The sequence below is a fragment of the Drosophila navojoa genome, chromosome X (genome assembly GCF_054131105.1).
Source record: "Drosophila navojoa isolate 15081-1374.11 chromosome X, UAZ_NAV_1.0, whole genome shotgun sequence".
Taxonomy (NCBI): domain Eukaryota; kingdom Metazoa; phylum Arthropoda; class Insecta; order Diptera; family Drosophilidae; genus Drosophila; species Drosophila navojoa.
Genome location: NC_142895.1, coordinates 33,033,815 through 33,046,707, shown reverse-complemented (window position 1 = coordinate 33,046,707; position 12,893 = coordinate 33,033,815). Strand labels below are relative to the sequence as shown.

Genomic DNA, 12,893 nt, shown 5'->3' with positions numbered 1-12,893 from the left:
CCATCATGACTTCCAACTCCAACTACAACGGCGTGAAGCCTGCAGTAGGCAATGGCTACTAATATTATTTGAGTTTAGAGATCGCAGTAACTTAAACTCAGCTTAACTACAGTGAGAGCCCGAAAGTAGGTACTACTTTAAAAACTACAACTTCACTACAGAAGTTTGGTTGCTGTTTTTGCTAAGACTTAGCAACTCACCAAAGTTAAAGAGCAGCTGATTGGCCGCTGCAATTTCCAGCACTACTAACAGCTGTTAGAGTGAATGCACCTGTTTTTTATTAATTGCGCAAAAGTGATGCCTAAAGTGACAAATATTTTCGCGCTTAAAGAAGTAAACGAAAGTAGAAAGCCCTGACTCCAAAACAATGACGCTATTGCCCCCCTCTCTTGCACCACTGGATTCTACCACCGAGGTACTCTGCGAAACGCCGCGAAGTAAGTCTCTGTCATTTTCAAGGGTCGCTGGGTTCGTCGCACCCACAGCATACACGTTGACTTCAGATTTTGCACTTCTACAGGGAAAAGCACAGAACAAGCTAGAGTCTACAATGGATCGCGATGACATCGACCGCACTCCACGAAAACGCAACTTGAACTCCTGCGCGTGAGTGTGTGCGTGTTCCAATTATTATTGAAATATCAGTTGCTTCGCTTCGGGTATGTAACAGGCAGAAGAAGACGTGACAGACCCCATAGAGTACATATATTCTTGATCAGGGCGATGAGCTGTGTTGATTTAGCCCTGTCCATCCGTCTGTCAATATGTTTGAACGCGTCGATCTCAGAAGATATTATGTGCATATATACATCAAACTTATTCTAACATATTTCTAGAATCACATTGCTGTTGTTGTGGTAGAGCTCTTAACAGTTAGTTTATTTTAGATTTGCGTGATGGCGCTGCATCAGTGAATCTACTTCAGCTTTGCCATCATAATTCCGAATAAAGTGGCGTTGTGACTAGCGCTGTGGCGCTTGATCGAGTGGTCTTGGGTTCGAATCCAGTGCACGCTATTTATGCTTATTTTTTTGTTTCAAAAGATTTATATATATTTCATAAAAATGAGTTTTCTATTTCTCTTATATTTTTTAATACATCGAAATTGAAATTTAACCACACTAAATGTGTGTTTTTATTAGTTTGGTTCAGAGTAGTATCTAGTCGAGCACTCTCGACTAGAGTTTTCTTACTTATTTATTCTAGTGTAGTCTATCAATTTTTTCTCGTCTTGGCGCAGCTCATCAAAAAGTTATGAAATTCACCAAATGATTTTCGTCCATATTTATACAGTGAATTTTTATAATAAAATGGGAAATCAGGGTATAATGGTTTTGTTGAAATGTATGTAACAGGCAGAAGGAGGCGTGGCAGACCCCACAAAGTATATATGTTCTTGATCAGGGCGACGAGCTGAGTCGATTTAGCCCTGTCCGTCTGTCTGTCCGTCCGTCCGTCCGTCCGTCCGTCCGTCCGTATGTATGAACGCGTCGATTTCAGAAGATATAAGAGATAGAGACTTCAACTTTTTTTAAAATGTCCGTATATATCACGCGCATATCGAGTTTATCACTGAAAAACGATAACTCATTCCGATACTTTTTTATCGATAAAAAACCTTATCGAAGATCACTTAAAAAATTATATCTCCTACATCTTTTAAGCTAGAGTCTCCAAATTTAAAATGTATATTAAGATTCATTTTATACAATCTCGATTTTTGTTTAAATTTACCCCCTACCCCTAAATCCATCCCCTCACCCTCATCTTTGTAAAAGTCGTATATCAAATACTAGAGACTTGTCCTTTGGTATACACATACACATACATTTAAACATCATGATTACGATCTACAAGTTTCATTACGATCGTACGTCTAGAATCTAAATTATTCAACAAATAAGTTCTAATAATATCGCCAACACTGCAGCGCAACCCAAGCGCAATCGCCTGTATATGTGAGTGTGTGTATATGCGTGTGTTTGTTTGTATGCGTGTGTGTGCGTGTATTTGTTTGTATGCGTGTGTGTGTGTGTGTGTGTGCTAATTATTATTCAAATATCAGTTGCTTGTAGGGTTCAGGGGATCTCGTAGTCGAGCAGTCTCGACTAGAGCTTTCTTACTTGTTTCATTTAATTTTTTACGTTTCCATCTGATGAAAATTCAATTGCGACTAACATAACACAAGCGCAGTAATAGAAGGCTGGAGCTACGTCAAATGGTAGACCGCACACTGGTAAGCATAACATCAATATTATAAGCCAATATATAATTATTCAGCTGGTCTATGAGCGTTCCACAGTCTTATTGTCATGATTGATTGCGTCATTATGTCGTCCTTTTGATAAGAGTCTGTAGCAGTTCTCTGAACACCTTATTTGAGTTCACAGTCCCTTGCACCAATTTGACGAATTAGTACATTTTGGAGTTATTGGCGCTAATTGAGTCTTCCAGTATTTGGAACATACTAGTTGCTAGTTGCTAAGTCATCGCTCACGTTTGACAGTGCGGCACCAGTTGGTCGTGCAGGTCAAACAATGTTAGCCTATGAAAACTTGTATCTCATAGCTTCAGTTGGATAGCCTCGCATTAGATCCTAGCTTCCTTCCCTAATTTTTTGAATGCCTAAATATATGGAATCTCATACAATATCTCATTCCTATAGTTCTTTTTCATAACAAGCGTACGTGACTTTTGTATCCAGTTGGGCTTCTTTCAGAGTATCTGCAAGTCGTGATCGTCGGTTGTCTCGTTTTGGGATTAATAATTGCTTAATCTAAAATTGTGGAAAGTGGGTAGAAAATACAAAGTAGAGTCGGACTGATTTAAATAAAATGAGATTAAATTCATGAACTCTCTTATCCTTTTGTCTTCCATAACTTAATCTAATAAATCGAAATTGATGAGTAAATATAACTTACAAAAAAGTGAGTAAAAACTTGTTATACGTTGTTATAAGTTTATATTATCATACAAATAATGAACGAAAAATTTATAAGTATTTTTATTAAGGAAATAATTAAAATCATATGTTTTCTGCCAAATGAGCAAAATCTACATAAAGTGATGACCATTAAATGATTTTCATTTTAAATATTCATAACATAATTAACATTTCATAGACCATTATGAAATTACTTTTTTTAGGCATTTTCTACGTGAAGTATTATTATTCTCGTTTGTCATCATCAATCATAAGTCTTTCAGTATTGTGCTTTTCGCATTTTTTAGTTTGTCAAGACGTTTAAGTAAATGATTATTAGCAGTTTCTGCTTCCTCCAATCGCTCCAAAATATCTCGGTGCTGCAAAAAGAAACAACAAATCATAAATTAGAATATATTTTGTGTCAAAATAGCTGGATTTTACTATGTTTCGTATATGAATATCCTCCACCTAGATAAAGGAAATTTTGCACCTGAGCTAATGATACGATCTATAAAGATCAATGAAAAATAGTGTGTCCTACTAAGAGCGTGAAAAATCATGTCTAAAGAGCTAAATTGTGAGCTATTTGTAGCCAGGAGTTGCGCATAGAGTGCTGACAAGGCAAATGTATAGGGTAAGCGCTCTGATCGTTACAGTCGGCGGTGGTAACCTGATCCCGTGCATGTGTCACAAGAGTAGTGTTATCGTTCATGACGAGTCGGCTTCCCGGCTACAGTAACGTAGCTTATGCTGAGTCAGTTCCGCTGAGCTCAATCAGTTCTGTTCATACAATTAAAGCGAAAGCGTCACAATAAAGCTTAACTCTGGCACAAGCCGTAAATTTGATCGCAGTACCATAAGGGCAGCGACAAGGGAGTCAGTCATCTCTCCACCATAATCTTCATACAGAAGTGCGATCGAGCAGGACATATCCAAACATCTTCCACCGTCATCCCTCTACGAGGAGTGCGAGCCGACAGGAGATCCTAATAAACATAATTGGCGGCCAACCGCGGGTGAAACCCACAAGATTCTGCAGAAAAATATAAGTGGCATGTTCAATCTATTGCGTTTTTAAGTCGTTATACAAATAGAAAACAAGTAAGAACACTCGCAGTAAGAGTCGAGACTGCTCGACTAGGAGATACCCTGAACCCTCCAGTCTGATATTCCAATCACTCTGCACCTTTTTTAGGCAAATACACACGCACGTATTAGAACGCACTCTGCTAACTGCGCAGTAAGCAGCGACTGCGCTTGGGTGCGCTGCAATGTGTTCAATATTAAACAAATGTATTTGTTGAATAATTCATTTTCTAGACGTCCAATCTTAATGCAGCACATACTCATAATGTTCAAATGAATGTACATTCCAAAGCACAAGTTTCTACTACTTGAAATACAAAGGTGAGGGTGAGGGATCGAATTTAGGGGTGGGGAATAAATTTAAACAAAAAACGGAATTATATAAAATAGACATGAATCTACATATAAAATTTGGAAGCTCTAGCTCTGAAGGTGTAGACGCTATAAAAAAAAAAAAAAAAACACGAACGGACGGACGGACAGACAGACGGACAGGGCCAAATCGACTCAGCTTGTGGGGGTCTGCCACGCCTCCTTCTGCCTGTTACATACATTTTAACAAAACCATTATACCCTGATTTCCCATTTTCAATGGGTTCACGGTATAAAAACTAAACGCCATCATAGTCAAGTGTATTCGTACATGGTCCTTTGAGCCGGATGAAGTATTTTAATACTTCGATGCAGTCCACAAGGAAAAGTGTTTGTGTTTAGTACAAAGTGAAATGCTTACTAATTGTATTGGCTTACCAACCCAAGCTGTGAGTCGAGGAACAGCAAGATCAACCTGGTGACCAAAACAAAACAACCTCCAATGGGAAAAGCCAATGAATCTACAATAAACAAACAACTGTGTCGTCAACCATCAATATTTAACCAGAAATATTTGATGACGTAATGACAGAAATCAGGACCAAAGTTGCCGATCACGTCATAGACACAGGCCAACTTTATAGCTGGGCAACGAGACCGGAAACATCAAAGCAAGAGATGTTTTTCTTCGGTTGATCGAGCCCAATGGTGAAGGCGTGGCCGACGTTCTTCGAGCAGTTCACCAAAATAATCCACAACAAAAAGGATATCAGCGACAAGACGAAACTGCTATACCTGCAAATGTATGTCAAAGGAGATGTGCAAATGATAAGCAATTTCTCAATGGGAGTGGGTAACTACAAGTTAGCGTGGGACTGTTTATGCAGACGATACAAACGATATTTGCCAGTAGACAAGAAACTGCTGAAGAATGATGATGAAGGCAGTATCCGCAATTGCGTGAGCACCTCCGATAACAGTGATGCTAGCATCTCAAGCAGCTTTGGATGCAATTGTGTTCAAAAAGTGGGATTTCAACCCGCCGGCAAGCCCACACATGGGAGGAAATATAACTGAATCCACAGAACAAGAAAATAAAGTTTAAGTAGTAACAACAAAAACAAAGCTGGGTGAAGACAAGAGATCAATAAAGATGATCTGTGCTCCACCAACTCCGACATTGGATTCGGAGGGCATAGAAGATGTGGACGAGAATGGAATTTCTGCCACAACTTTGACATCGACGTTGAGTATCGCTGAGGATACATCAACAGATATCCAATTGGAAGTTCGACCAATGGATGATATTTCCACAGTTGGCAGCACGACGGTAGAGCAATCTTCTGCGGAGACTGCAACAGCGGCTGCATGTGCAGCTGAAGAGAACAGCGACAATACCGACTCAAACTCTCCAGTGATGACCACAGCAGCGCTACCAACTATGGAGACTAAAACTGCAAGTACAATTACATCGGAAATGGATTCAATTGGAAGTAGCAGCAACATTTTAAAGGAAACAACCAATCTAAAGCATCAGGATAAAACGAAGGATATCTACCATTTGGAGGCTTTGGCTCCGGCAATAATGAAACGATTGACAACTTCCTCAACAGATGCAATCAGCTATACTAATGCAACAAATGATGACACCTATAAGCCGCGAAAGTTCTTCAAAGAGGCTCGACTTCACTTGGCATGGGAGCCGCCACCTAAGCAAAAGTCCAAGGTACTGGTGGCACACTCGGTTTATCTGGATGTCACAATCTCTGGACCCCGCAGAATGTTCAGGCACGAACATAAGGATTGGATTGGTGATCATTTCGTCAAGAATATTAGCTATTATCAAATTTGTAGTTGTCCTGTATATTATTAAGATTTCCACAGACAGCAATTCCGGAAGTCACACACTTGACCCCCCGCAAAATGTTTAGGCATGAACATATGAATATACAAAGATCGTATACATGCCTCCGACACACTCAGCGACTAGCAGGTAGTGCGCTGTGAAAAGATAAGGGTCTCATGTACGGACTGCATAGACAGACAAATGAAGACCAACCATTGCAACCCCAGAGTCAGATTACGAAGGAGATGAGCGCTGAGCCTTACAAACTCAGAAATAGGATAAGAATAGCTAATAGACCAACGCGGAGTCTTACACACTCAGCAATAGATACATTAGATTTAAGGGTTGAAATTATGCATGAGTCTAGGTATATAAACCCAGGCTCAGAAGTGTATTCGTTCACAGACGAACAGGGCCAAATCGACTCAGCTCGTCGCCCTGATCAAGAATATATATACTATGTGGGATCTGCCACGCCTCCTTCTGTCTGTGACATACATTTTAACAAAACCATTATACCCTGATTTCCCACTTTTAATGGGTTCAGAGTATAAAAATATAAGAATTTGTTTTGATTTTGATTTTCCGATATCCGCGATTCCGCAATCGCACTTGAAAATAAGTCAGTTCTAGACGAAAATTAGTCAGAACGGCAACATTGCTAAGGACTTCGAATAACGTGACGATAAGTTTAAAATTTGTGTACACTCAGGCACAAGTCCCTAGTACTTAAAATGGGGTTTTTACAAAGCTCGCTGTGATAATGGATCGCATTTTCTAATATGCTCTGCTTCGTAATATAACCGCAAAAGTTGTGCAGACACGATCTTGCTCTGAGCGGCCCATTGTTTTGTTTTTTGCATTGATTCATTCGCGTGACGCTCTCAAATGAGTGTCGCGTAAAGAGTAATACGATTTTCGCTCACCCAAAGAATTTTCATAAAAATGCACACACACACACGTCGCAATTGCGCAAATAATAAATATCAGGTGCACTCACTCTAACAGCTGTTAGTAGCGCTGGAAATTGCAGCGGACAATCAGCTGCTCACTAACTTTGGCGAGTTGCTAAGTCCTAGCAAAGACAGCAACCTAGCTGCTGGAGTTAAGTAGCAGTTATTAGAAGTAGTGCATACTTTCGGGCTCTCACTGTAGTTAAGCTGAGTTTAAGTTACTGCGGTCTCTAAACTCAAGTTTTATTAGTAACCATAGTCGGAGCAAAAATGGATGCCAGGTTGACAGACAAACCCGAGCACCTGGACAGTTGTCAAAGGACGCAAGCCTATGCAAAATCGTCCCAGAACTGACGCAATTTCAGGCGTAGGTGGTTGTAGCTATGCGGACATGCTACGTGTAGTCAAGAGCGACCCAAATTTAAAGCATCTGAGCGGCGACGTTCAAGACATTAGGAAGACAGCTAAGGGGGACCTTCTGTTGCAATTGAGTAGGAAGCCAGAACATAGCGCTGAGCCTCTACACGAAGCGGTAGGCAAGGCCTTGGGCGACCGAGCGGTAGTTAATACACTTACCGAATCGTCTCAAATTGAGATTCGTGATTTAGATGAGCTAGCGAGCAAAGAGGAGATCTTGGAGGCAATTAGGGTGCAGTTGAAGGATAGCTCACTCCCCATTGAGGCTATTAAATCACTTCGACCAGCTTTTGGTAGACAGCAAAGAGCTACGGTTGTTCTTCCAATTGGGAAAGCTAAAACTCTGCTCGAGCTGTCCAAAATCAGAATAGGATGGGTAGTATGCCGTATCCGAGCCGTGGATCAGCCTAAACGCTGTTTCAAGTGCCTCGATTACGGTCATATGGCAGCAAACTGTCGCAGCGACTGTGACCTAGAGGGCGCCTGTTTCAAGAGATGGGCCACAGTGTAAAAGCATGCACCAAGCCGCCGAAATGTAGCATCTGCGCCCGGAAAGGTGAAGGCAGACGGATCACTCAGCAGGCACCTTCAATTGACCATAGTACCGTAAAGCTGCACGTAAAATGAAATGAAAAAGGGTTTTTCAGCTTAACTTTAATCATTTTGTTGCTGCCCAAGATCCACTTGAGCAGACAATAAGAGAAAAAAAGTACAGATGTAGCCTTTCTTAGTGAGCCTCATCACCGTAGGTCGGCCTGCCATAGAACATGGGCGACATGAGCAAATGGCAAAGCTGTGTTGTGGGTACGCGGCAACACAGCGAATGTACTTTCGGATGTTAAGTCATTCAATGGGTTCGTGCGCGGCCGATATGGTAACTTATGGCTCTACAGTTGCTATCTGGCTCCCAGCATGCAGCTCAGTGAATTAACAACGGTGCTAGACGAGCTTGCCGAGGACGCTAGGTCGGATGGCCATTATAGCAGGAGACTTTAACGCATGGGCGTTAGAATGGGGCAGCCACACAGCAAATGCCAGAGGCCGTATCCTACTGGAGATCTTCGCAACACTTGATATTGCACAGCTCAACACTAGCCACGAGTTCACCTTCAGTCGGGCTGGATACGGATCTGTAATTGACATTACTTTTGTCACTTCATCCCTCTTTCGGGAAGCAACATGGAGCCATTGCGATAGCTATACGGACAGCGATCATACGGCACTTCTGTTCACAATAGGCGAGGCACCTGCCAGGGCGCCTTGTGGAGGGAATCGTATCGGCTGGATATTTTTGATCCCGCGGTCTTTTCAGAGGCTATTCAGTCTCTGAGCACAATTGGTAATGGTAGCCCAAATTCAGAGTGCCTGCAATAGGAGCATGTTACGTCGCAAACAGTTCACTCGACAACAGGAGCCTATATATTGGTGGAATGTACAAATAGGTGACATTCAACGCAAATGCATCCAGGCGAGAAGAAGTTACCAACGAGCTCGCGGTGGGTCTAAAAATCTCAAAAAAACAATTAATTTACCAAACAGCTAGAAGACAGTTGAAGAAGGCCATTCGGTCAAGCAAAAGAGAATTCTTCCTAGAGTTGTGTGACTCAGCCGAATATAACCATTTGGGGCAGGGCGTATAAGATAGTTGTTAAAGGACTATACGCAGGTAGACAGATGCAGCCTACGGATCGCATAGAGCTTAAATCGATTGTGGAAACGCTCTTTCCAGAAATATTAAACCCCATTCATGCAGCTGATTGTTTGTCTGCTGAACAGGGCCCAACGAGCATTCACATTGTTTTTGTTACGGAAAAAGAAATATTAGTAGCTCTCAGAAGTCTTAGATCTAACTCAGGGCCAGATGGCCCTAGTCCCCAAACTCATACAGTGTCAGCTGGAGTACCCCAAGGCTCAGTGCTGGGGTCTCTTCTATGGAATGTCATGTACGACGGCGTACTGCGCTTGGAACTACCAGCAGGTGCGCACACCATTGGCTTTGCTGATGATGTAGCCGTCGTCGCCATAGGCAAGGACCTAAGGGATATGTGCTGGACTCGAGTCGTCCAAGTAAGAGTGGAAACTGCCAATATAAAGATAAGCAACGTCACCATCGCATCAAAGAGGGCGATAAAGTATCACGTTAGATACAAGATTAGCTTTCCGCGATCACTTAGAATATGTGCATAAAACAGAAGCTGATTTTTGCAGAGCTCTTTCAACGAAGAAACTGACGAATACCCCTGGTACGAACGAGGGCATGTGGAAGACGCCAAATACATTTTATTCGAATGTGGACAGTTCCTGGAGGAGAGACGTCGCGACGCGTCGTCTAGAAGAGGCAGTGAGCCGCTCCATCAGAGCGGACAATATCGTACACTATGCTGGAATCGGAGGTATCTTCGGAACAAATAAGCTCCTTCGCGGCCACAGCCATGATGAAGCTCCGCAGAGTCGAGCGAATAACAGACGAGCTGTCGCAGGCTAAGGTAGCGCGTAGTGCTTGCGAAGTAATCAGCATCGCAAGCATCGCGCGCTATCTTAGTCATTACGTATCTTATAATATAGCTATATAATTCTGTTAAGAATAAAGATGTGGCAGATATAATTTTATAACGGATTTTCCATAAGGGTTTTCATCGATAAAAATATCAGAATGAGCTATCGAGTTTTAGCGATCAAATCGATATGCGCGCTAAATATACGGACATTTAAAAAAAATTGAAGTCACTAGCTCTAATACCTTTTGAGATCGACGCGTTCATACATATGGACGGACAGACAGACAGACGGACAGGGCTGAATCGACTCAGCTCGTCGCCCTGATCAAGAATATATATACTTTGTGGGGTCTGCCACGCCTCCTTCTGCCTGTTACATACTTTTAACAAAACCATTATACCCTGATTTCCCATTTTCAATGGGTTCAGGGTATAAAAATATATATTGTATAAAAATCATCTGAATATATTAACATTTGGCGACTTTAGCTCTAAAGATGTAGGAGATATCATTTTAGAATTGCTTTACGAAGCGGCTAAATCAACTCAGCTCGTCGCCATGAAGAGATATACATATGTATGTATATATATACCTATGTGGGATTCGTAAAAGTTAGGCAGATGAACCGCAGAGTAGTTCGAAGCGAACGCAAGCTTTTGAATTAGATCAAGAGTCGTTCGTAGAAGAAGAAGAGTCGTGATGTAGCCATTGTACAGAGCAGTTGTAAGACAGTCGTCGAGTAATTAGGTCGTGCAAGAGATTCGCACGGTGCAAAGGAAAAGCACAGAATAAGATAAAGAACAGAAGTAGATAGAGATCACAAGAAGTGATAAAGATCGCCTTAAAAGATCATGTTCGCGTATAATTAAATAATATAAGTGTAACTAAAATCAATCTTTATAATACTGAATAAATAATATACATAACATAATTGTAGACATTTATTGTGAAACTCGTCATAGGTTAAAATTAAGATGAAATCGTTAAATTGACTTTTAATTTACTCAATAAATATAAAATCCTACAAATTGGGGGCTCAACCGGGATTGGTCCAAGTTACACTTTAAACAATTTAAAGAACTAAAACGCAAAAGACAAAGTTGCCGAAAAGTGTGAGATGAACATGATTGCAAAGGTGGGAGCGAGACAAAAAGAGACGCCCAGTGGCAATTGAAATTCTGGTGAAATTAACGTTTCTGCGAAAAGCGACGCGCGCAAGCAGAAAGAGGAAAAGACAAAGAAGAAAAGTACATGCAACGACGTAAGAATTCTGCTGATACGTAGGCGGATGAGCTGGTGCGTAACGAGACGAAGTTAATCAAGAACGTAAGCTAGGTGGCTGTGCGTTACGATTAACTACTTTAAGTTGCTGGTGAAATTCGTCGTTGGACGTAGTCGATCGAGAGCGTAAGCAAGGTGGCTGTTCGCTAAGATCAATTACGCAAAGGTTGCGCTGAGATTCGTCGTTGGACATATTCGATCAGGAACGCAAGCAAGGTGGCTGTGCGCTGAGATCGACACGGAAGTTGGTGCTGAGATTCACCGTTGGAACCACAGGCGGACTATAAGGTGTATAGAGGAGCTGCACACAGTCGTTCAACAGCGCAAGCTAGGTGGCTGTGCGCCGAACGACGAAGTACGTCGAGGGAATCTTACTCAAGGTCATAGAAACTGGATGTGCTGTAATCGAGCACTGAGAGAAGAAAAAGAACGGGTGCATGACGAAATTTTAGGTTGTTGTTTGTCAACCAACGAAACGTAATCAATCGGTAATCGATATGCAAATTCACAGCTGATTGGGCTGCTGAATAATTCTAAAAACGAAAAGCGAGAAGCTGAAATTTATAGTTTAAGCAAACGGATAAATAGCCAAAAAATGGAACGAAGCGAGATTTTAGGGCTTGTCGTTGGCCAATTGAGAGATAAATTGGAAGAATTACAACTGAGTACGGATGGACGCAAAGTAGAATTGCAAAACAGGCTATTAGAACATTATGGTTTGGGAATAGAGGAAAAGGATGCAGCTGACGAAGTAACAAACGCAGTTCCGTTAGCGTGTAGTTTTGAACAAAGCAGATCGTGGTTTAGATGTAGATGTAGAAGATAGTGTGAATAAGTTTGATGGCTCGAGCTCAATGGATGTAGAACAGTGGGTCTCAGAAGTTGAAGAATGTGCAGTTACAGTTCAGTGGTCAGAGCTACAGTTGTTTGTGTATGCAAAACAATTACTTGAAGGTGCTGCTAAGTTGTTTATTCGCAGTCAGAAAGGTATAAATAACTGGGAAAAATTAAAAACAGCATTAATTAGTGAATTTCAAGTAAAAGTGACATCGTCAGAAATCCACAGAAGGTTGACAAAGAGACAACTGAAAAAGGGTGAGACACTTCAGGAATATTTGTATGCCTTGATGGATATAGCAAAGAATATCGATTTAGATGAGGAGAGTTTTATTGATTATTTTGTTGAAGGGATACCAGACTCTAGGATAAATAAGATGCTTTTGTATCAAGCTAGATCAATTAAACGAAGGTACAGATAGAGAGTTATCAGAGGCTGCGTAATCCAACGCGGAATACGTTCATTACAAGACATGAAGGGGTTAGAAGAGAGTCTTCAGATAAAAAAGCCGTAAAATGTTTTAAATGCGGAGTTGACTCTCATACCTTGAAGAATTGTCCTAAGAAAGAGTTTTGTTGTTTTAAATGCGGTAAGCCTGGACACCATGCAGCGCAGTGCAAAGGTGAAATTGTAAACGAACAAATGAAATCAGCAAATCTCGTTAATGAAGACAATTTAATTAAAAAGATGTCGAGTACATTCACACCTTCTGGACTAGAACTGAAGAATATAGTT

The 12,893-nt window shown here is 41.3% G+C and overlaps 1 protein-coding gene across 1 annotated transcript in view; it reads right to left on the bottom strand.

Moving 5' to 3' along the window:
• Positions 1-2,977: 2,977 nt before the first annotated feature.
• Positions 2,978-12,893, bottom strand: part of LOC108658259 (leucine-rich repeat flightless-interacting protein 2) — a 34,960-nt gene continuing 25,044 nt past the window's right edge. Inside the window, exon 7 of the mRNA XM_089264667.1 lies at positions 2,978-3,303. Within this exon, the coding sequence (XP_089120793.1) occupies positions 3,193-3,303 (111 nt within the window). The 3' untranslated portion in view covers positions 2,978-3,192. The remainder of the gene's footprint in view (positions 3,304-12,893) is intronic.